Genomic DNA, 24,787 nt, shown 5'->3' with positions numbered 1-24,787 from the left:
CCATTTGCATGATAAGTGCTTTTCCATCCCTTCACTTTTAATCTGCATGTATCTCTAGGTCTGAAATGAGTCCCTTCTAGGAAGCATATAAATGGGCCTTACTTTTTTATCCATTCCATCACCGTCTTTTGATTGGAGCATTTTGTCCTTTTACATTCAAAGTAATTATTGATAGGGATGCACTTATTGTCATTTTATTACTTGTTTTATGGCTGTTTTTGTAGTTCTTCTCTGTTCCTTTGTTCTCTTGCTCCTTTCTCTCATGGTTTGCTCTTTCTTAGTGATATACTTGAATTCTTTTCTCTTTCTTTTTTATGTATTTATTACCAGTTTTTGATTTGTGGTTACCATCTGTATATCAGTCTGTGTTTAGTTGATGGTCGCTTAAGTTTGAACCCATTCTAAAAGCACTATGTTTTTACTCTTTTCCCAGCCCTGTTTTATGTATATGGTGCCCTACTTTACATCCTTTTATTCTGTGAGGCCCTTGAATTTTATAGGTATACTTAATTTTAGTGCCTTTTTGCTTCCTACTTTTCTTTCTCTTGCCTAAGCTCTCTCCTTTCCGCTCAGAGTCCCCTTTAACATTTCTTACAGGGCTGGTTTAGGGTGATGAATTCCTTTAATTTTTGTTTGGAAAATCCTCTCTCTGCTTCTATTATGAGTGATTGCTATGTTGGATAGAGTATTCTTGTTTGCAGGATTTTTTCTTTCAGCACTTTGAATATATCATGCCACTCCCTTCTAGCCTACAAGTTTCTGCTGAAGAATCCACTGATAGTCTTATAGGACTTCCCTTGAATGTAACTGTTTTCTCTTGCTGCTTTTAAAATTCTATTTTGCTGCTTTTTTTGCCATTTTAATTACTATGTGTTTTGGTGTGGACTTCTTTGGTTTAATTTTTGGCAGGAATCTCTGTGCCTCCTGGATCTAGATTTCTGTTTCCTTCCCCAGATTTGGGGAGTTTTCAGCTATTATTTCTTCAAATAAATTTTCAACCCTTTTCTCTATCTTCTCCTCTGGGATTCGTACAATGTAAATGTTATTATGCTTCATGGTGTTGCTGAGTTTCATTAATCTGTTTTCATTATCTTTTTCCCTCCCTCTCCAGTCAGTTTGATTGCTTTCCATTACTCTCTCCTGCAGGTCCCTCATCTGTTCTTCTGCTTCCTCTAGTCTGCTATTTATTGCATCTAGTGTATTTATTTTAGTTATTGAGTTCTTCATCTCTCATTGGTTTTTTTTTTTTATGTTTTCTGTCTCTTTTTTGAAGGTATCACTGGGTTCCTCTACTCTTCTCAAGTCTAGTGAGTGTATCTTTATGACCATTACTTTAAATTCTCTATCAGGTATACTGTTTCCATTTCATTTAGCTCTCACTTTGATTTTGTCTTGTTCTTTCATTTGGGACATATTCCTCTGTCTTCTCATTTTGTCTAGCTCTCTGTGTCTTTTTCTGTGTTTTAGGAAAGGCCACTGTATCTCTTGCTCTTGAAAGTAGTGGCCTTAGGGGCACCTGGCTGGCTTAGTCAGTTAAGCAACCAGCTCTTGATTTCAGCTCAAGTTGTGATCTCAGGGTTGTGGGATTAAGCCCCATGTGGGGCTCTGTGCTCAGCAGGGAGTCTGCTTGGGCTTCTCTCTCTCCCTCTCCTTCCCCCCGCCGCCCCCAGTACTCTCTCTTTCTCTTAAAGTAAATAAATAAATCTTTAAAAAAAAGAAAAAGAAAAAATGAAAGTAGTGGCCTTATGAAGAAGAGGTCCTGTAGTGCCTTGCAGTGCTATGTCCCCAGTTCACAGAACACCTGGTGCTTTAGGGGTGTCTCCTACTGCATGTGCAGTACTGTGTGGCTGAGCTGCATTTGCCTTTAGTTCTGTCATCTACAATGGCTCTCTTTGCCTTTTTTGTGCAGATTTTGATCACTGTGTTGAAAATGGGTCATTCTGGGGCCGTGTTGGGCTTGAGTTGAGTCAAACCAGGCCTTTACCGGAGATGCAGTAGCACCAAACTGCAAGGTGCTTTCCCTGTGTTAGCCCCTGAGTTTTTGTTGGTGGGTGGAGCCTGTAGTCAGACTTGATGTCTGCTCCCAGCCCACTTCTGGAGCCACAGTTGGATTGGAGTGTAGGGTTATCTTAACCCTCTGCCTTGGGTAGGAGTCACTTTAGAGTGGTGCTCACCCCTGTCAGGGCTGGTGGCACACTGCCAGCCTTGTAGCATAACTTTGGATGGGATCCTGCCAGGGACATACTGGAGGAAGAAAGTCTGCAGCAGAATGTAGGGGTGGGGCATGTGGTGCCAGGATCGTCTTCACCAGTCTACTAAGGGAGAGGACCTGCAGCCACCTGGGAAGACTTGACAAGACTGGTGGGGTTAGGGATGTGGATCTGCAGAAGCACACCAGGGCAGGGTGGACTGTTAGTAAGCTGCGTGGAACATGTTGGTGCTGTGCTGGTTCCTGTAGGTATCCATGTATTTAGGCTGGGGTGGGGGGTGGGGGGCAGGGGAGTGAAATGGTGCCCAGCAGCTATTTTGTTCTTGGAAAAGTCTCCCAAAGATCCCTGCCCCTCCAGCATATGTTCTGAGATTAGTAAATAAATCTCATTCCCATATACCCCAGGCATTTTTCAAACTGCTGCTTTTATGCTGTATCTCAGTGGGGCTGTTTGTAGTCAAAACGATTAAGGGCAGGAAGTTAGTTTCCTGTTGTTCTCCCTGCTCTCCCAGAACGGAGCCCACTAATTTTTAAAGTTCCAGGTGTAATGCCCCACTGATGGTAAGAACTTGTGAACTTAGGCCCTTCTGGTTTTCAAAGCCAAATGTTATGAGGATTTGTCTTCCCAGTGTGTCCCCCGTGCCTCAGATGCCTGGTGTGCCTGATGTGGGGGTCTGCTTCTCTCTCCCCTCCACATCTGCAGTGTCCCCCCTTCTTGGTGACAGCATCTCCACCTTCCCTGCCCTCTTTGATGTGGCTTCTCTGCATTTACCTGTAGAGTTTGGTCTGTCAATCTTTGGGTCATTTTCTGGGTTATTTACACTGATGTGGGTGTTATCTAGTTGTATCTAGGGGATGAGGGGAGCTTATGATCCTCCTATTCTGCCGTCTTCCCTGAAGGCCTCTGCAACCAGTAAATATTCTGAACTTTTAAAAACTTAAACAATTTGGGGCGCCTGGGTGGCACAGCGGTTAGCGTCTGCCTTCGGCTCAGGGAGTGATCCCGGCATTATGGGATTGGGCCCCATATCAGGCTCCTCCGCTATGAGCCTGCTTCTTCCACTCCCACTCCCCCTGCTTGTGTTCCCTCTCTCGCTGTCTGTCTCTCTCTCTGTCAAGTAAATAAATAAAATCTTAAAAAAAAATTAAAAAAAATAAAAGCTTAAACAATTTGAAATCGTATTTTTTCAATTGCACTTATTTGAATATTAATAAAGTGAAATATCTTTCATGAGTATAGGCCATTTATATTTCTTCATTGTAAACTGGTTGTTTGTATTCTTTTTCCATTTTTAAAATGATTTATTTATTTATTCTAGAGAGAGAGGAAGAAGGAAAGAGAGATCTCAAGCAGACTCCCCACTGAGCAGGGACCCCCAGTGTGGAACCCGATCTCATGACCCTGAGATCATGACCTGAGCCGAAATCGAGAGTCAGACACTTAACTGACTGAGCCACCAAATGCCCCTTCTTTTTCCATTTTTATTGCAATAATATTCCAGCGATCTTTTGCACACCAAAAATAGTTCAAAATCCTTTTTAGTGGCTACACCTACTTTAGTATTATTTTATACTGCTTTCTCCCACACATCCAATCCAAGGCTCCCTCCATATTCAAAGATATACCATTGCCTAACAGAACTGTTTTTTTCAGTCTTCTATACATATATGCACCAGATACTAATTCTGTCACTTTTTCTCTATTTTCCATCCTAGTGTGACTCTTTTTGTCCTTCGAGACTCAGAGCAAGGATCAGTCCCTTCTCTTTTGCACATACGTGTGAAAATATCTGTTATAAAACCCATCATATGTTATGTAATTAATTGTTGTTCACAATGGCCTGTCTCCCCAGTGGGCTCACAGCTTCTTGAGACATGGAATTGTAATTGATCTCTGTATTCCAGAACAATGCCTAACACTTAGTAGACGCTGATTATTTGTTGACGACTATATGAGTTGAAGGTAATAGTAATATTAATGTTAACAAAGTAGTACATGCCAGACACATAAATGTCAGAGACAAATTTGTGTAGTTGTATTTCTTATAAAAATGCTTATCATAGTATGATATACAATTGAATTTTGGAGAAGTCATCTTGGATATTACAATCTCACCAAAGAACATAGCAATAATGTTTTTATTTCCTGACAAAACTGAGTATGTCAAACGTTTGGTTTAAAAACTTGTCTTTTTCCCTGAAGAATTAAAATAACTTATTTAAATAATGCTATTAGGTATAGTTATAATCTACAATTCAAGAAAATTTGCTTATACTAGAAAAGAAAACTGAGAGAATTAAAACACAAAAAAATATTCATTAGCCATGTCTGTTTTGTAATCTGAACAGGAAGCTCTTTTGTTCAAAATCTTCTTTGTAACTTGACCAAGATTCATTTGGATTAATCTTTTATTTTGCTTTATTTCCAAAGGACATCCATTACTTTGCACTAGATAAGGGGGAACTGGCGCTAGCTGAAGTGGCAAGAAAAAGAGCTAGTGACATTGATGCAGAATCAATAACCTCTGGAGTTGGTAAGAATTAATGCTAGTTTTTTTAAGTGCTTTTTGTTTCAATCAATACTTACTCAGTATCATTTATATTTGTTTGTAAGGCACAGTTGGTTAATTTGAACTACTTTCTTTATAAAGTAACTTTTAAAAAAGAATTAAGCCTGGGTAAATAGTACAATATGGATATATAAGTCAGAACTATGTTGATATAAAAATTAATAATCACTGATTAATCACCATTTAGCACAAAGTCAAAAGACACTGTTTTCGTAAGATTTTTGGGGAAGAGTTTATTATCATAAGTGCTGTTATTAATATTAGCCAACACAGAAACTTATATAACTATTTATACACAACAACATGTCATATCTCAAAAGAATTCTGTCCTATATCAAAGTATTTCACATGGGATTTTAGGTTTGATGGTTGACTTGTTTTCTTTTAGAAGCCACTAGTCATTTTACAGTGTAGTCTTCCAAAGAAGACGAATCAGAAACTAAATTCAATCTAAAAGTCCGTTCAAAACTTTATAATATATAAAAAAGATAGTTTTAAAAACTATTATAATATCAACCTGAGCCTCCTTTTCCTAAACTTATTTTGTCTATTGTGACTAAAGCTGGAACTATTGATCTTTGGACATTCCAATTCCTATTCTTCCTGGTATTTACTATTCCTAAATTAGGCAGAGGACCCTCAGAATTGTAATAGAATTCACTTCTTTGTGGAACTCCTAAGAAACGAAGTTTTAATAGATGTCTGCTTTGTAAATTTGCTTCAAATTATTATAACAAGCTTCTCCATGGATTGATCATCTTTGTTTTTATAATGCTGTTTGCAGCCAAAAGGAGCAATTGCCAGCTTCTCTTTAACAATGGAGGTTTTGCATTTTAAAGCTATTTAAAGTTACTAAGGCTGAAAAGGAATGTGAAGAAATTATCACAGAATTTCAGAAAAATGAAGAAATTCCATTATTCACCAGTATGCTTTCTGTGCCCTGTGAATGCTTTGATTAGATTACTGTAGCCAGCTGATATATGGTATTTGTCTTTCACTGTCTGACTTACTGCACTTAGCATGATACCCTCTAGGTCCATTCATGTTGTCCCAAATGGCAAGATTTCATTCTTTTTTATTATGGTTCAGTAATATTCCAGTGTGTGTGTGTGTGTGTGTGCGTGTGTGTGTGTGTGTGTGTACACATGCATACACACACACAAATCACATTGTATTTATCCATTCATCTATTGCACACTTGCATTGCTTCCATATCTTGGCTATTATAAATCTGCAAAAAAGAGGTACATAAATCTTTCTGAATTAATGTTTTCACTTTCTTCAGAAAAATACTCGGATAGGTAATTACTGGGTTATATGTTATTTCCATTTTTAATTTTGTAATGAACCTCTACACTGTTTCTTATAGTGGCAACACCAATTTACATCCCACCAACTGTACCTGACTATTCTCTTTTACCCACACCTTCACTGACTCTTTTGTCTTTTTTGATACTAGCCATTCTTTTTTTTTTTTTTAATGTTTTTTTATTATATTATGTTAGTCACCATACAGTACATCCCTGGTTTCTGATGCAAAGTTCGATGATTCATTAGTTGCGTATAACACCCAGTGCACCATGCAATACGTGCCCTCCTTACTACCCATCACCGGTCTATCCCATTCCCCACCCCCCTCCCCACTGAAGCCCTCAGTTTGTTTCTCAGAGTCCACAGTCTCTCATGTTTCATTCCCCCTTCTGATTACCCCCCCTTTCTTTATCCCTTTCTTCCCCTACCGATCTTCCTAGTTCTTATGTTCCATAGATGAGAGAAGTCATATGATAATTGTCATTCTCTGCTTCCCTTATTTCACTTAGCATTATCTCCTCCAGTGCCATCCATGTTGCAGCAAATGTTGAGAAATCGTTCTTTCTGATAGCTGAGTAATATTCCATTGTATATATGGACCACAGCTTCTTAATCCAGTCATCTGTTGAAGGGCATCTCGGCTCCTTCCATGATTTGGCTATTGTGGACAATGCAGCTATGAACATTGGGGTGCATATGGCCCTTCTCTTTACTACGTCTGTATCTTTGGGGTAAACACCCAGTAGTGCAATGGCTGGGTCATAGGGTAGTTCAATTTTTAACTTTTTAAGGGACCTCCACACTGTTTTCCAGAGTGGCTGTACCAACTTGCATTCCCACCAACAATGTAGGAGGGATCCCCTTTCTCCACATCCTCTCCAACAATTGTTGTTTCTTGCCTTGTCTATCTTTGCCATTCTAACTGGCGTAAGGTGGTATCTCAGTGTGGTTTTGATTTGAATTTCCCTGATGGCTAATGATTTTGAACATTTTTTCATGTGTCTGTTAGCCATTTGTATGTCTTCATTGGAAAAGTGTCTGTTCATATCTTCTGCCCATTTTATGATTTGTTTATTTGTTTCTCGTGTATTGAGTTTGAGAAATTCTTTGTGGATCTTGGATACCAGTCTTGTACCTGTAGTGTCCTTTGCAAATATCTTCTCCCATTCCGTGGGCTGCCTCTTAGTTTTTTTGACTGTTTCCTTGGCTGTGCAGCAGCTTTTTATCTTGATGAAGTCCCATAAGTTCATTTTATCTNCTTGCCTTTGGAGATGTGTCGTGAAAAAGGTTGCTCTGGCCGATGTCATAGAAGTTGTTGCCTATGTTCTCCTCTAGAATTTTGATGGATTCCTGTCTCACATTGAGGTCTTTCATCCATTTGGAGTTTATTTTTGTGTATGGTGTGAGAGAGTGGTCAAGTTTCATTCTTTTGCATGTAGCTGTCCAATTTTCCCAGCACCATTTATTGAAGAGACTGTCTTTTTTCCACCGGATGTTTTTTCCTGCTTTATCAAAGATTAGTTGCCCAAAGAGCCGAGGGTCCATTTCTGGGTTCTCTATTCTGTTCCATTGGTCCATGTGTCTGTTTTTGTGCCAGTACCATGCTGTCTTTGTGATCACAGCTTTGTAGTACAGCTCGAAATCCGGCATTGTGATGCCCCCAGCTTTGTTTTTCCTTTTCAACAGTTCCTTGGAGATTCGGGGCCTTTTCTGGTTCCATACAAATTTAAGGACTATTTGTTTCCCAAAGTGGCTGTACCAACATCCATTCCCACCAACAGTGTAAGAGGGATCCCCTTTCTCCACATCCTCTCCAACATTTGTTTCTTACCTTGTCAATTTTTGCCATTCTAAATGGCATAGGGTGTTATCTCAATGTGGTTTTGATTTGAATTTCCCTGATCTCTAATGATTTTGAACATTTTTTCATGTGTCTATTAGCCATTTGTATGTCTTCATTGGAAAAGTGTCTGTTCATATCTTCTGCCCGTTTTTTGATATGATTATTTGTTTCTCGTGTATTGAGTTTGAGTTCTTTGTAGACCCTGGATACCAGTCCTTTATCTGTAGTGTCATTTGCAAATATCTTCTCCCATTCCGTGGGATCCCTCTTCATTTTTTGACTGTTTCCTTGGCTGTGCAGTCTTTTGGTATCGGTTGAGACGTGTTTTGTGACCCAGTATATGGTCTATTCTGGAGAAAGTTCCTTGTGCGTTCGAAAAGAATGAGTATTCTGTTGTTCTGGGGTATAGTGTTCTGTATATGAGGTCCATCTGGTACAGTGTTCATTCAAAGCTCTTGTTTCTTTGTTGATTTTCTGCTTAGCTGATCTGTGTAGTGCTGAGAGTGGAGTGTTGAGGTCCCCTACTATTAACGTATTATTATCTATATGTCTCTTTATTCTGGTTAAGAGTTGGCTTGTGTATCTAGCTGCTCCCCTGTTGGGGGCATAGATATTTATAATTGTCATATCCACTTGTTGGATACATCCTTTAAGAATAATATAGTGTCCTTCTGTATCTCTAACTACAGTCTTTAGTTTAAAATCTAATCTGTCTGAGAATTGCTACCCCAGCTTTCTTTTGAGGTCCACTGGCATGAAAAATGGTTTTCCATCCCTTCACTTTCAGTCTGGATGTATCTTTAGGTTCAAAATGAGTCTCTTGTAGACAGCAAATGGATGGGTCATGTCTTTTTATCCTATCTGCAACCCTGCGGCATTTAATGGGAGCATTTAGGCCATTCACATTGAGAGTGATTATTGAGAGAAATGATGTCATATTGCCTGTGAAGTCTTTGTTTCTATAGATTGTAAATTTCTGTTCTGTATCACTCTCGGGGCCTCTTTACTTTTATAGAACCCCCCCTTAATAGCTCATATAGGGCCGGTTTGGTGGTTACGTATTCCTTCAGTTTCTGCTGTTCCTGGAGATCAAAATTCTTTGATCAGAACCAAAATTCTCTGATCCTGGTCCTTATCTCTCCATCAATTCTGAATGACACCCTTGCTGGATAAAGGATCCTTGGCTGCATGTTCTTCTCAGATAGAGCTTTGAGAATACCCTGCCAACCCTTCCTAGCCTGCCAGGTCTCTGTAGACAGCTCTGATGTTATTCTGATGTTCCTCCCTCTGTACGTGAACATTCTTTTGCCCCTGGCCGCTTTCAACACTGTATCCTTGGATCTAATATTTGCGAATTGCACTATGATGTGATGTGGTGTAGGTCTCTTCTCATTGATCTTGGGAGGGGTCCTCTCTGCCTCTTGGACATGAATGCTTGTTTCCTTTGCCAGATTAGGGAAGTTCTCAGCTACAGTTTGTTCAAATATCTCTTCTAAACCTCTCTCTTTTCCACCCCCTTGGGGATGCCAATGATTCTGACATTGGAACGTTTCATTGAGTCAGTAATCTCCCGTAATCTACATTCTTGAGATTGGATTTTTTGAGCCAGGTTTCCATTTTTTCCTTCTATTCTTCCATCCCATCTTCCAATTAACTAATTCATTCTTCTTCCTCATTTACCCTGGCCATCAGAGCATCTAGTTTAGACTGCATATGATTCATAGCATTTTTAATTTCTGCCAGATTTGCTCTCATTTCTGCCCTTAGAGATTCTATATTCTCGTTAATATTTTCATTAATATTTTTTTCCAGCCTACACATCATCTTGACCATTGTTACTCTGAACTCCATTTCTGACAATTTGGTTATATCCATATCCATCATTTCTGTGGCAGAGGCCACAGTCTGTCTCCTTTCTTGCTGGGGGGATTTCTCCTCCTCATCATTCCGATGAGGAGAGGTTGCGGGGATGTACACAGCCCAAATTACTGACCAGGACCCAGACAGTGTGCACTTGTTTTATAGGGACCTTAGGGATGTGGGCTTCTTGATTTTTCAGCCTGTCTTCTGGGGGAGGGGTCTGCCACGCTGATACTCAGGCAACCCTATTTGAGTAGAGTTGCCCCGTCCCCTGTGAGGGGGGATGGGGATGGGCACAATGTGAACCAATATTTCCGGGCTTTTGTTCTCTAGCAGCTTTCCTTGGTGGTTTTCTGTGACTCTTGTGAGACTGAGAGCAGCAGTGACCGTATCCTAGCTTCTTTCTCAGAACAGAGAGATCGCAGTCTGCTCTCCACTGACCTCTCCTGGCCACTTTAACTCTGTTTCCGTCGGTGCTGCTAAAAACCCTGCAGTGTCCTGCGCTGTGCGCTCCACAGCCGCTCTCCCAGCCCTCGCTTCCAGGGCCGGCATGTCTCTGTCCTTTGTGCCTCTAATGCTGCCAGCCGCCCCCAGTTCCCACGCATGCTCCTGAGCTCCCTGTTTCAGTGTCGTTCGTGCGTGCTCCAGAGCGCCAGTTTTCCATCTGGTTGCACGGGCGTTCCCAGGCTCACGGTCTCAGTCTCCTCTCTCACGGGTGCCGGTCCGCGAGTTCGGCCCACTCCCCAGTGCAGGTGGCTACTGCTTCCCAGCGCCCGAGCGCGGCGGCTCCCTCCTTCTTCCGTTTATCTTCTGATATCTGTGTGCGGATTCACAGCTCCCTGCTTCATACCTCAATACTCAGTGCTGGAGATGTTCATTTGTAGAGATCCAGATGTATCTTCCTACGTCTCAGGCTGATTTCGTGGGAGTTCAGGATGATCTGGTAGATATCCAGCTCGATTCAGGGGACCAGCTAAAAAAAGGTCCCCTACTCCTCCACCATCTTTTTCTGACCTCTATGGGCTTTATTATGTGGAGGTATTGGTCTTCTATACCCACTTTAAGAGTTCTTATCATGAGTGGATGTTGCGTTGTGTCAAATGATTTTTCTGCATCTTTTGAGACGATATGATTTTTTATGATTTTGTTAATATGGTTTGTCACATTGGTTGGTTTGTGAATATTGAACCACTCTTGCATCCCTGGAATAAATGCCACTTGGTCATGCCAAATGATCCTTTTAATGTTTTTAAATTCAGCTTGCTAATATTTGTTGAAGATTTTTACATCTATATGCTTCAGGGTATTGGTCTGAAATTTTCTTTCTTCTTTCTTCCTTTCTTTCTTTCTTTCTTTTTTTCTTTCTTTCTTCTTTCTTTCTTTCCTTTTTTTTTTTTTTTTGTAGTGTCTGTATTTATTTTTGGTATCAGGGCTGACCATGAGGATGATTTGGAAGTTTTCCTTCCTCTTCTATGTTTTGGAAAATTTCAAGATGAATATGTATTAATTCCTCTTTAAGTGTTTGGTAGAATTCACTGTGAAGCTGTCTGGTTCTGGACTTTTGTTTGTTGGGAGTTTTTTCATTACTGATTCAATTCCATTACTAGTAATTAGTCTGCTTAAATTTTGTTTGTTCCTGAGTGAGTTTTGGAAGATTATATGTTTCTAGGAATTTATCCATTTCTTCTAGGTTGTCCAATTTGTTGGCATATAATTTTTCATAATATCCTCTTATAATCCTTTATATTTCCTCCTTTATTTCTGATTTTGAGTCCTTTTTTTTTTTCTTGATGAATCTGGCTAAAGGTTTATCAATTTTGTTGATCTTTTCAAAGAACCAGTTCCTGGTTTCATTGATGTTTTCTATTGTTTTGCAGTCTGTATTTCACTTACTTCTGCTCTCATCTTTATTATTTCCTTCTTTCTACTAGCTTTAGATTTTCTTTTTCTAGCTCTTTTAGGTGTAAAGTTAGATTGTCTGAAATTTTTGTTTCTTGTGGTAGGCCTGTATCACTCTGAAGTTCCCTCCTAGAACAGCTTTTACTGCATCCCAAAGATTTTGATCTGCTGTGTTTTCATTTGTTTTTTGATTTCTTCTTTTTTGTTGTTGTTGTTGACTAATTGTTTTGTAGCATGTTGTTTAGCCTTCACATATTTGTGTTTTTCCAATTATCTTGTGATTGATTTCTAGTTTCATAGTGTTGTGGTCAGAAAAAATCAAATGATACCAATTTATATTTATTGAGAATTGTAGTCTAAATTGTAATCTATCCTGGAAAATGTTCCACGTGCATTTGAAAAGTATGTCTCTTCTGTTGTTTTTGGATGGAATGTTCTGTATGTATCTGTTAATAAGTCCAGCTGGTCTAATGTGTCATTCATAGTCAATGTTTCCTTGTTGATTTTCTTTCTGGATGATCTATCCTTTGATGTAAGTGGGGTATTAAAGTTCCTTATATTGTATTACTGTCAATATTTTTCATTATGTCTTTATATTTGCTTTATGTATCTATGTATTCCAATTTTGGGTACATAGATATTTACAACTGTTATATCCTCTTGTTGGATTGATCTCTTTATCATTATGAAATGCTCTTGTCTCATGCTGAAGTTTTTTAAAAGTCTAATTTTTCTTTTTTTTTTTTTTAATGTTTTTTTATTATATTATGTTAGTCACCATACAGTACATCCCCGGTTTCCGAGGTAAAGTTCGATGATTCATTAGTTGCATATAACACCCAGTGCACCATGCAATACGTGCCCTCCTTACTACCCATCACCAGTCTATCCCATTCCCCCACCCCCCTCCCCTCTGAGGCCCTCAGTTTGTTTCTCACAGTCCGTAGTCTCTCATGTTTCATTCCCCCTTCTGATTACCCCCCCTTTCTTTATCCCTTTCTTCCCCTACCGATCTTCCTAGTTCTTATGTTCCATAAATGAGAGAAATCATATGATAATTGTCTTTCTCTGCTTGACTTATTTCACTTCGCATTATCTCCTCCAGTGCCGTCCATGTTGCAGCAAATGTTGAGAATTTGTTCTTTCTTATAGCTGAGTAAGGGCCATATGCACCCCAATGTTCATAGCAGCATTGTCCACAATAGCTAAATCGTGGAAGGAACCGAGATGTCCTTCAACAGATGACTGGATTAAGAAGTTGTGGTCCATATATACAATGGAATATTACTCAGCTATAAGAAAAAAGTCTAATTTTTCTGATATAAGTATTGCTATTTTTTTTTTGTTTCTGTTTCCATTTGCATGGTACATGTTTTCTGTCCCTTCACATTCAGTCATTAGGTCTGAAGTGAGCCTCTTTTAATCTCTGCAGTCACCCTATGTCTTTTGGAGTGTTTAGTCCATTTTATTTAGAGTAATTACTGATAAAAATGTACTTGCTGCCATTTTGTTATTTGTTTTCTGGTTGTTCTTGTAGTTCTCTGTTCCTTCTTCTCTTCTCTTGTGATTTCATGGCTTTCTTTAGTGTTATGCTAGGCTTTATTTTTTGTGTATTATAGGTTTTTGATATATGATTACCATTAGGTTCATATTTAACATTATGTATATAGCAGTCTATATTAAGTTGATGTTTGTGTAAGTCCAAACACATTCTAAAAGCACTAAATTTTTACTCCTGCCTGCATATTTTATGTATATGAGGTTATATTTTACAGTTTTTGTGTGTATCTCAACTGTTTTTTGTAGATATATTTGATCTTACTGCTTTTGTGTTTTAATATCCATCCTGGTTTTATAGCGGATCTTCTATTACCTTTACTGTGTATTTACTTTTACCCGTGATTTTTTCCTTTACAATTTTCTTATTTCTGGTTATGGCCTTATCTTTCCACCCAGAGAATTCCCTTTAACATTTCTTGTAAGTCTAACTCTCTGTGTTTGTTTCTGTGTATGAGAAAATCAGATACATTTCCTGGTCTTGAAAGTAGTGGCCTTGTGTAGGAGCAGTCCTGTGGTGCTCTACAGTGCAATCTCCATTGGTCACCAGAACCAGGCACAGCAGGGGTGTCTGCTTGTAGGTCACATGCACAGTGCTGTTGTGACTGAGCCATGTTTGCCTTCAGACCAGGCTGCTGACCGACTCTGCCTGCTGTGGGTGCACCAGACAGGGATTGGTCTCTGTGCTGTTGAGAGGTATGTCTGAGGCAACTGTGGGCTTGGAGGTGGGCAAAGTCAGTGGTCAAGTTAGCTGTCTGTAATTAACCACTGCACAGCTGCAGGTACACTGAGTGGCAGAACTTGCTTTCTGCATGGCCAGCCAGGAGGCTTTCGTTGATGGGCAAGGTAAGCAATCAGACCTACATGTCTGCGCTTGCAGGCGCAACAAGCAGCAGGGCTTTGTCCCTTCACAGCCACTGAAAAGGCTCAGCTGTTGGAAAGGCTGGCATGTGGGTATGGGTGGGTTATCTTATCTTACACTCTCACCAGGACAGGTGTCACTTTGCAGTAGTGCTGGTCCCTGCCAGGGCTACTTGCAGGATGTGGCAGAGCAGGAGCCACTTTAAAGGGATGCCTGTTGAGGCAGGTGGGTCCATGCAGAACACAAGGGTGGGTTTGCCAGTGCTGGCAAGGTAGGTGGAGAGTGTTACCACTGGCTCCCACAGGTGTCCAGCTAGTTTGGGAGAGAGGAAGAGAAAGGACACCTGCCAGCACTTTTGCTCCTGGAGAAATATCCTGAAGAGTCCCTTCCCTTTCAGTGTATGTTCTGAGATTAGTAAATAAATGTTTGTGTACACTTGGGGCACTTTTCAAACTGCTGCTTCTGTGCTGTGTCTCTGGCCAAGTTATTATACTCACTCTTTAAAGGTAGGGACTGAGTTTACGGTCATCCTTCAGCGTTCCCAGAGCTAAGGCCACTGATTTTTAAGGCACCCCGATTTAAGCTGCACTGATTTTAAAAGCTCCTAAAGTTAAGCCTCGCTGGTTTTCAAAGTTAGATGTTATGGGGACTCATCTTCCCAGTGCCTGGAGGCCTGATGTGGGGTCTGATCCTCTCCTTCCTCCCTGCTTTTGGTTTTCCTCCAATTTGTGTTTAGTCTCACCGGGGGTTTGGGTCCCAACTGTGTCTCTGCCCCTCCTACTCTTTGCAATGTGGCTTCCACTCTACGATCAACTGTGGAAGGTCTGTTCTGCCAATCTGCAGGTTGTTTTCATAGTTAGGCGCTTAAAGGTAGCTGTTAGCTCAGTGTTTATGGGCTGAGATCCTCCTCAAGATCCCCCTACTCCACCAGCTTCCTTGAACCTCGACTTTGGGCCAGGTATTTTAAGTGAAATTGCACCAACCTAATTTTAACATTTTTATAGTATTGACTATTGCAGCCATGAATGTGGTATCTCTCTTCATTTAAAAGGTCTTTGATGTTTGTCAATGATATCTGGTAATTTCTCAGAGTTATCTAAGAGGTAAAACTTTGCTCTTATACTTAAAATACCTCATTATTTATATAAAAAGCTTCTAAAATTAATCTACAGAAGTTTTAAATTCTACAATTTAAAATTGGGTTTAACTGTTTACCTACACTGCTTGAGAGGCCACATTCTATTACTTGTTTGACTTAGGAGATTCATTCATGCCAACCTACTTCTGGCTCCACTTCACTTATCTTCTCTTTATTGTGTCATGATGTCAGGTTTGATCTATACCTTCCTATCTCTAGGCATCTTTGCCTAAAGATATAATCCTAAACCCTTCATGATTATAAGCACATCAAAGACTAACTGCTTTGCTTAGCTGCAGAGTTCTATACAAGACTATTACTTGTATAACTTAAAAGAGATTTATAGTTTCCAGTAAAGTTCCTTAGAATCTATCTATATCCAACCTTGGTTGCTTTCTTTGTGGCAACATAACACTGTCAGTCACAAAATGTGACATGTTAAATGACACCAGTTCTTAATTACCTTAAGTATAGATTTTCTCTAAATTAGGTATTTATTTTCAGGTCAGAACTTTCCATCATTTAAACAGTTAAATAGTATTCAGGATTCTAAAATATGTTAACTATATAATGAAACAAGATGTCATCTTTTCAGAACTCACCTAGTGATAAACTGACACTTGGCAAAAGATGTTAATAGTGTTTTTCTGTGGAGAAAGGTGCAAATATTACACTATCTGGGTTTTAACCCTACTTTTTCTCCTTTTCAGAAAGAAGTTAATGTTTTAAGCATTCTTCTCTGTTTTACTTATTTTCAGAATAGTAAATTGTGCTGATCGAGGACAGAATTATTGCCAATTAAATTTTCTGCAAGTAAATAATGAAGAATTTTACTTGAGGATTAGTATGTAACATTAAGAATAATTAATGAAACCATAAATTTAAGAATAAATAGAATATGTGCTAATTTGGCCAGTGTGGAGTACAACAAAAGTATCTCCTATCAATAATCACAAAATGTGGATGGACAAATAGATTCATGCGGTTCAGGGTGGTAGTCAGAACAGTTCTAGTTCTGGCTAAACTAGTCAAGACTAACCATCTGACATTTTAAAAGTCACTTTTTTGTGTCTCAGTTTGCTCATGTATAAAATAAGGAGACAGAACTGGAAGAGTCTAAATCTTTTTCAGCACTGAAACTTTATGCATATGATTAGATGACCAGGTGGAACCCAATTAAGATACTAAAGAATTTTAGACAACATACAATTCTAAAAAAAAAAAAAAATCATTTATTCAGATCTACCTAATTGTACAAACCCATATTGAAAAAAATTAGTTCGAATATTCTCTTAGCAGGGCAGTTGCTTTATTCAAAAGATTCTTTTGGATTAAATCCTCCTATATACAATAAATTTCGGTATAAAGTAACATCAAGGTGCAAAAGCAGAAAAGCTAACATAGAAACTGAATAATTTCTAAATAAACAATGATTTCACATATTAGCTGACAAAAATCATAAAATTATTAGTTTACTTTTGAGCTGAATTTGGACCTCTAACACTTATTTTGCATGTATAAAATTCTCTATGTAATGTGTCAGAATTTATATCAGTTCTTACCATGTCCCCTGGAAACCACTGTTCACAAAACAATCTGTTATATAGTTCATCTGTAAAGCTTATGAGTTAAAAACATACATATGTTTTAACAAAATACCTCCTTTAAAGTTTACAAAATGGCTTCCTATTACCATAAATCTATATTCCTAAGGAAATCAGGGAACGATCAGAGTTTTTATAGTCACTTAGTTCCCAAAGGCTTAAAGAAAATAAAATGCCCTACATTCCCAGATATAATCTATATAGCCTTATAGTTTGGTGTGAGGTAGAATTTAGTTTAAAGCTGACCTATTTCAGCTGCTACCATGCACATACATACACCTTTCAAGAAATGAAGATGTCAGGAATTCAGAAGGTATTCTAGTGATGCATTATTAGCGCAGGCTTCTATGGCCTTGCAAGTGCCAAATAGAGCTGGGAAGAGATACACAAAGTTCAGTGACATCATGTTGGCAGCTCGAAAATAGCCACAGTAAGAGTACTCACATCACAGAAATAAGCAAATTGCGTTGGTCTTTTTTTTCTTTTCTTTTCTTTTGGTTATTAATCATTTAAGAGAACATCACTGAGGTGATCCCAGGTTATAGTTCATGAGAGCAAAATTTCCACCTATCAAAGATTCTATAACTGTACCTGATTTTAACTACCAGACTGAATAAAATTTTTAACATTCACATATCCTTCTCTAACTTCCTATAATTTGATTGGAAGGATAAAAGAGGGAGTAATATCATGTATAATTTATTGCATGGCTTTGAACCTGTTTAATAGTGTTGTCCAATAGAAACAGAATGTAAGCCATACACATAACTTTACATTCTCAACTACAACTTCAGCTCAAATCAGATGTTAAATTATCACTGGAAACACTTTAACTGTATTTAGATTTCATAAAATTTACAGTTGAAGTAGTTTTAGGTACCCAGGTTAGTCCACACATTTTTTTTATAATTACTAAACTGAGTATCAGTTTTTAACTTTTAATTATTTAAAATTAAATAAAATTTAAAAGTTACTTCCTCAGTAATACTGGCCACCTTTCAAGAGTTCACCAGCCATACATACTAGTGGTTAGCAGACCGGCCAGTGGAGCTCTGTGGCATCTGTACTGCAGAAGTTTCTCAGAGGCTTGGGCCTTATCCTGTAGCAGCTTAAAGTTTGCCATCAAATGAATTATTTCACTTTTCAGTGCCTCAATTTTCTGAGACAATAATAACCTTAGTAGAATAATGGCTTAACAGTTATAACTATTTAATAACAGAACTTCTAATGATTGCTATAATCATGAAATCACTCATATGATACAGCAACTACCATTTTTGTCATGTCATGTTATTTAAACAACTAATTCATCAAATGGTAGCTGCATTTTGAAGAAGAGTTTAATCTTGTTAGGTGTTAGTAGCAATAAATGCTAAGCATTTATAGAGTGTTTTCCATCTTTGAAGGGCTTTACAAATTGTAATTATGCTAAATAACATATCATTTTTGTTAGAAGTGAATTCCTGAGACCAAAGAACTTTCTCCTCAACAAAAACCTTCAATACACTTGTCATACACTCTATACTACATAAATTCAAGTGTTAAGGTCTTATTCCTGAGTGATGAACAGGACCAAATATTCATATTAAGTAACTTCTGATTTGAGATGTACTTGAAGTTGTAGTTCTGATACTCAGAAAAATGGTGCTTCTATAATGTTCATGACTTGTGTGTTATCTGCAAAACTAACAGAAGTCAAGTCCAGCTCTCTTGATTATATAAAATGGATTTTTAAATCTCATTTTTATGGTACTTAACCTCTAAACCTCCATCAGAACCATAATAATACCACCCATTTTTACTGGCTTTATAGTTTACAAAGTGCTTACCTACATCATTTTATTATCTTAACAACCTAAAGGATAAACAGGACAGGTGTTGTTAGGCCCATTTGGGTGATGCTATTCAAAAAGGCTAAGAGATTTGCTCATAGTTACACAGTGATCAGTGCAAGAGCTAGAGCCAGAATCCAGGTATAATGATTTTAGCCATACTTTAGTAAATCCTTACTAGACGTTACAGAATATGTCAAACACGGTGCATTACCTCATTTAGTGGTCATGACAATCTTGCAACATATCTGTTTTACAGATGAAGAAAGTATGATGCAGAGAGATTGCTACGCATCTTTTTTCCTGTGAAAGAGAAACATGTTTCTAGTAAAACTCTTTCCTTATCTAGAATTGGGTGCACTCATAAATTTATACACTAGAATAATGTACAGAGATGACTATTAAATTTTTATAAAATTTACTGTTTTTCCAAGCTAATAAATCTAGACATTTGGAACACAATCATTTAAGCACAAGAAACAGCTGGCGAATATTTTCATGTCAGGTGGTATGAATGCTAAGTTTATAACCTTTCTTCTGTTGATTCAATGTAAGGTAATCTGATGCGACAGGGTATGACATAACACAAAGATGACTCAGGTCAGGAATTTCAAGAAATCTTAAAGTATTTAAAAAGTATTTAAATATATAGTAAACATCTATAGGGTATGATGGATAATAGGAAAAAAAGACTATAAAGAGTTGACTTTAAATGCTTAAATGCTTAGGAAAGTCTTTTACTCAGAAAAAAGGAAATATTTGGCAATGAAGGTAGGGGAGGAATCTCTAGGGTCCTTTACTGTTAGAGTACCTACCAGCAGATAAATCTATTTAGTGTTCACATATTTATTTGTTGACCAGACAATTCAAATGCTAGATTTGTTTCTCACACCTACTTTTCTGTTTCTTCTAAAGCCTTTGCAGTTATTTCGAGGTCATTAGACACTTGTATCCCAAAGCATGGGGTTTCAACAAAGAATATGGTTAGATCACAATGTTTGCTTCTAAGGGGTTGAATTTTGTTTCTATCATAGGAAAATGAGTGTGTACTTTTTGAAGTAGACATTAAAATATACATTTGGAGGGGTGTACATACTATAAATGTTCAACTCAGTGAACACACTCATATAACTATAATCCAGATAATGAAACTGAACTTTATCCGCACCCCGAAAAGGCTTCTTTGTCCCCTTCTCATACCTCCAAAGGATAAGCACTCTTGACTTACAATACTACAACTCAGTTTTACCTGATCTTCTACGGGAATCCCTCATCCTTATCTAGAAATAGGTGCATTCACAAATATATGTACTGCAGTAATGTACAGGGATGAGTATTAGGGTCTTTTCTGGGGATGGTTGGGGTCTGACTTACTTAACAGTGTTTGTGAAATGCACCCATATGTTTATGTGTATTATTCTATTATATACTCCAAATGTGTACCACAATTTATTTACTTATTTTATCATCAAATGTGAAACAAAATTTGGGTTGTTTTCAGTTTGGGATTCTTACAAATACTCTTGGTATCATTTGCAAATATATCTATTTCTGCATACATTCAACTTCAGTAGATACCTCCAAAGATTTCTCCAGAGTAGCTGAAGCAGTTTACATTTTTATTATCAGTACATGAGAATTCCAGGTCATCACACCCTTGCCAACACTTGTTATCCCCTGCCACAATTTTACTCATTCTGGAAGATAGATTACATTGTAAATTTAATTTGTATTTTCCCTGACAACTCATGAAGTTGAATATCGTTTTGTATGTTTATTGCAAATGTGGATATTTGTGTTGTAAAGTGCCTTTCAAGACTTCTTATCGTTGTTCTATTGAGTTATTATCCTTTTTCTTATGATTTTTTGGGAGTTCTTTAAATATTCTGATACAAATCCACTATTGGATATATATACTACAAATATTTCGTCATACTCTTGGATTGCCTTTTTTAATAGTCTTTTGAGAACAGTTTTTAGTATTAATGTACTCCAATTTATGTAGTACAAAGTACCCATTTTTTTTCATTAGGTTTCTTACATTTTGTGCCGTTTTAAGAAAGTCTTAAGTGAGTCTCTAAGGTGTTGAAGAGATTTCTTATGTCTTCTTTAAGATCTTTATTTTACCTTCATATTTAGATCTGTATTCCATCTAGAATTGATTTTTGTATACACTGTGAGGCAGGGTTTTAGAAATTGATGTTTTATGAGGACTTCAGAGGGGAGGGGGTGGGGGAAGGGGATAGCCTGGTGATGGGTAGTAGGGAGGGCACGTATTGCATGGTGCACTGGGTGTTATACGCAACTAATGAAGCATCAAACTTTACATCGGAATCTGGGGATGTACTGTATGGTGATTAACACAATATAATAAAATTAAATAAAAAAAAAAAAAGAAATTGATGTTTTAACCACCTGGTTATCCAAATAACCCAGCACCATTTAAAAGATAATCCTTTCTCCACTGCAGTGTCACCTTTATCATAAGTCAGGTAACTACACTATATCTTTCACCACTGTCACTGTTCCTGTTACTACAGATTTGCAAAAGGTCTGGATTTCCAGTAAGATGAGTCTTCTGGCTTTGATGTTCAGAATTGCCTTGACTATTTGTTGGTCCCTTGCGTTTCTTTTTTTTTTTTTAATGCTAGTCACCATACAGTACATCATTAGTTTTGATGTGGTGTTCCAAGATTATTTGCATTTAATACCCAGTGCTCATTACAACACATGCCTTCCTTAATACCCATCAGCGGGCTAACCCATTCCCCCCAACTCCCTCCCCTCTGAAACCCTCAGATTGTTTCCCGGAGTCCATAGTCTTTCATGGTTCGTTTTCCCCTCTGATTTCCCCCCCTTCCTTCTGTCCTCCATGCTATTTCTTATGTTCCACATGTGAGTGAAACCATATGATAATTATCTTTCTCTGCTTTACTTATTTCACTGAGCATAATCTGCTCCAGTTACATCCATGTCAATGCAAATGGTGGGTATGCATCCTTTCTGATGGCTAATATTCCATTGTATGTATGAACCACATCTTCTTTATCCATTTGTCTCTTGAAGGGCATCTTGGCTCCTTCCATAAGTCCCTTGCATTTCCATTTCCTTTTTATCATCAATTGTCAATTTATATTAAAAAATATGGTTAGGACTCTAATTGGTTTTGCATTGAATTTTAAAAATCAATATAGAGAACTGGTATGTTTAGAACATTCAGCCGTCCACATGTTATATATCCTCCCATTTATGTAGGTCTTCAATTTGACACAGTATTTCATAATTTTCTATGTAGAGGTTTTGCATGTCTTTCCTTGAATTTATAAGTATTTAGGATATATATGCTCTTGTAAATAGTATATTTTTGAGTTTCATTTCCTGTAGACTCACAAAAAATCTTACTAAGGTATACTTGACATACAATGTTACTTTAATTTCAGCTGTACAACATAGTCATTTGAAAAGTCGATACATTATGCTGTGCTCACCACAAAAGTAGTTACCATCTGTCACCTTACAATGTGATTACAAAACCATACAATGAATGACTTATTCATTCCATAACTGGAAGCATCTATCTTCCACTCCTCTTCACCCATTTTGCCCAGGCCCTATCCCTTTCCCCTCTGGCAACCACTAGTTGTTCTGTATTTATGGGTCTGTTTCTGCTTTTTATTTATTTGTTTATTGTGTGAAATAATATGTAATTTGTCTATCTCAGTCTTATTTCATTTACCGTAATACCCTCTAAGTCTATCCATGTTGTTATAAAAGGCAAGATCTCATTCTTTTGTATGGCTAATATTCCATTGGGGGTGTGTGTGTGTGTATGCACACACACACCCCACGTCTTTTCAATTCATCTATTGATGGGTATTTCAATTCATCTATTGATGGGTATTTTAGCTGTTTCCATGTTTTGGCTATTGACAGTAATGCTGCAGTAAACACGGAGGTGCATTTATCTTTTTAAATTAGTGTTTTATTTTAAATACCCAGTAGTGGCATTACTGAATCATATGGTATTTCTATTTTTAATTTTTTGAGGACTCTCCATACTGTCTTTTACAGTGGCTGCACCAATTTACATTCCCACCAGGAATGCATGAAGGTTTCTTTTTCTCCACATCTTCACCAACATTTTTTATTTCATATCTTTTTGATAGCCATTCTAACAAGTCTAAGTGATACCTCACTGGTTTTGATTTGCATTTCCCTGATGATGAGCATCTTTTCATGTGTATGCTGGCCATGTATGTCTTCTTTGGAAAAATATCTATTAAGATCCTTTGTCCATTTTTAATCAAATTATTTTTTTTGGTGTTGGGTTGTATAAGTTACTTATATATTCTGGCTATTAACTGCTTTTCAGATATCTCTCTGCAAATACCTTCTCTCAATCACTAGGTTGCCTTTTCATTCGGTTTACCATTTCCTTTGCTGTACAATAGCTTTTTATTTTGTTGTAGTTGCAATAACTTTTGTTTTTGTTTCCGTTGCCTAAGGAGACATAGCTAGAAAAATGTTGCTATGGCTGATGTCAGAGAAATTTACTGCCTGTACTCTGATTTTTTTTTGGTTTCAGGTCTCAAATTTACATTCTTAATCCATTTTAAGTTTATTTATAAATAGTGTAAGTAAATGATCAAGTTTCATTCTTTTGCATGTAGTTATCCAGTTTTCCCAACACCATTTGTTGAAGAGACGGTCTTTTCCCCATTATATATTCTTGCCTCTTTTGTTAAAAGATTAAGCATGGGTTTATTTCTGAGTTCTCTCATCTGTTCCACGGATCCATGTGTCTGTTTTTGTGCCAGTACCGTATGGTTTTGATTCCTACAGCTTTATAGTAGATCTTGAAATCTGGGATTGTGATACCTCCAGCTTTGTTCTTCTTTCTCAATACTGCTTTGGCTATTGGAGATCTTTTGTGGTTCCATAAAAATCTTAGGATTATTTGTTCTAGTTCTGTGGAATATGCCATTGGAATTTTGATAGGGATTGCATTAAATCAGTATATTGCTTTTGGTATTATGAACATTTTTAACAATACTTGTGCTTCCAGTCCATAAGCATGGAGTATCTTTCATCAGTGTTTTATAGTTTTCAGAGTACAATTCTCTCACCTTCTTGGTTAAGTTTATTCCTAGGTATTTTACTGTGTTTGGTGCAAATATAAATGGGATTGTTTTCTTAATTTCTCTATTTTGCTATTGGTGTATGGACGTGCAACTGATTTCCATTTATTAATTTTGTGTTCTGCAACTTTATTGAATTCATATATTACTTCTAATAGTTTTTTTAGTGGAGTCTTTGTATGGTATCATGTCATCTGCAAATAATGAAAGTTTTACTTCTTCCTTACCAATTTGGATGCCTTTTATTTCTTTTTCTTGTTTGCTGCAGCTAGGACATCCAGTACTGTGCTGAATAAAAGTGGCAAGAGTAGACATTCTAGTTTGTGATCTGAGAGGAAAAGCTCTCTCATTGAACATGGTTAGCTGGAGTTTTTCATATATGGCCTTTATTATGTTATGTTCCATTTAAACCCACACTGGGGTTTTTTTAAAAGATTTTATTTGTCAGAGAGAGAGAGAGTAATCACAAGCAGGGGGAGCAGCAGGCAGAGGGAGAAGCAGTCTCCCCAATAAGCAGGAAGCCCAATGTGGGGCTTGATCCCAGGACCCCAAGGATCAGGACACCTGAGCCAAAGGTGACGCTTAACCAACTGAGCCACCTAGGCGCCCCTAAACCCACATTGTTGAAAGTATCATGAAGTGAAGGTTCAATCTTGTCAAGTGCTTTTTCTGCATCTATTGAGATGATCATATGATTTTTATCATTTGTTAATGTGGTGTATCACATTGATTTGTGAATACTGAACCATCCTTTCATCCCTAGAATAAATCCAACTTGATCATGGCAAATGATCCTTTTAATGTATTGTTGAGTATGCTTTGCTAATGTTTTGTTGAGGATTTTTTCATCTGTATTCATCAGGGATATTGGCCTGTAGTTTTATTTTTTGTAGTGTCTTTGGTTTTGGAATCAAGGTAATGATGATCTCATAGAATGTATTTGACAATTTTCCTTTTTTTTTTT

At 37.6% G+C, this 24,787-nt stretch overlaps 1 protein-coding gene across 1 annotated transcript in view; it reads left to right on the top strand.

Moving 5' to 3' along the window:
- The window catches only part of WDPCP (WD repeat containing planar cell polarity effector), a 353,246-nt gene that overhangs the window by 277,926 nt on the left and 50,533 nt on the right, over positions 1–24,787 (top strand). The window contains exon 15 of the mRNA XM_034657274.1: positions 4,641–4,743. Coding sequence (XP_034513165.1) covers positions 4,641–4,743 — 103 coding nt within the window. The remainder of the gene's footprint in view (positions 1–4,640; positions 4,744–24,787) is intronic.

Source organism: Ailuropoda melanoleuca, chromosome 4, assembly GCF_002007445.2.
Source record: "Ailuropoda melanoleuca isolate Jingjing chromosome 4, ASM200744v2, whole genome shotgun sequence".
In the NCBI taxonomy this organism is placed as follows: Eukaryota; Metazoa; Chordata; class Mammalia; order Carnivora; family Ursidae; genus Ailuropoda; species Ailuropoda melanoleuca.
The sequence above is the reverse complement of the archived record's forward strand: the minus strand, read 5'-3'. Positions and strand labels throughout refer to the sequence as shown.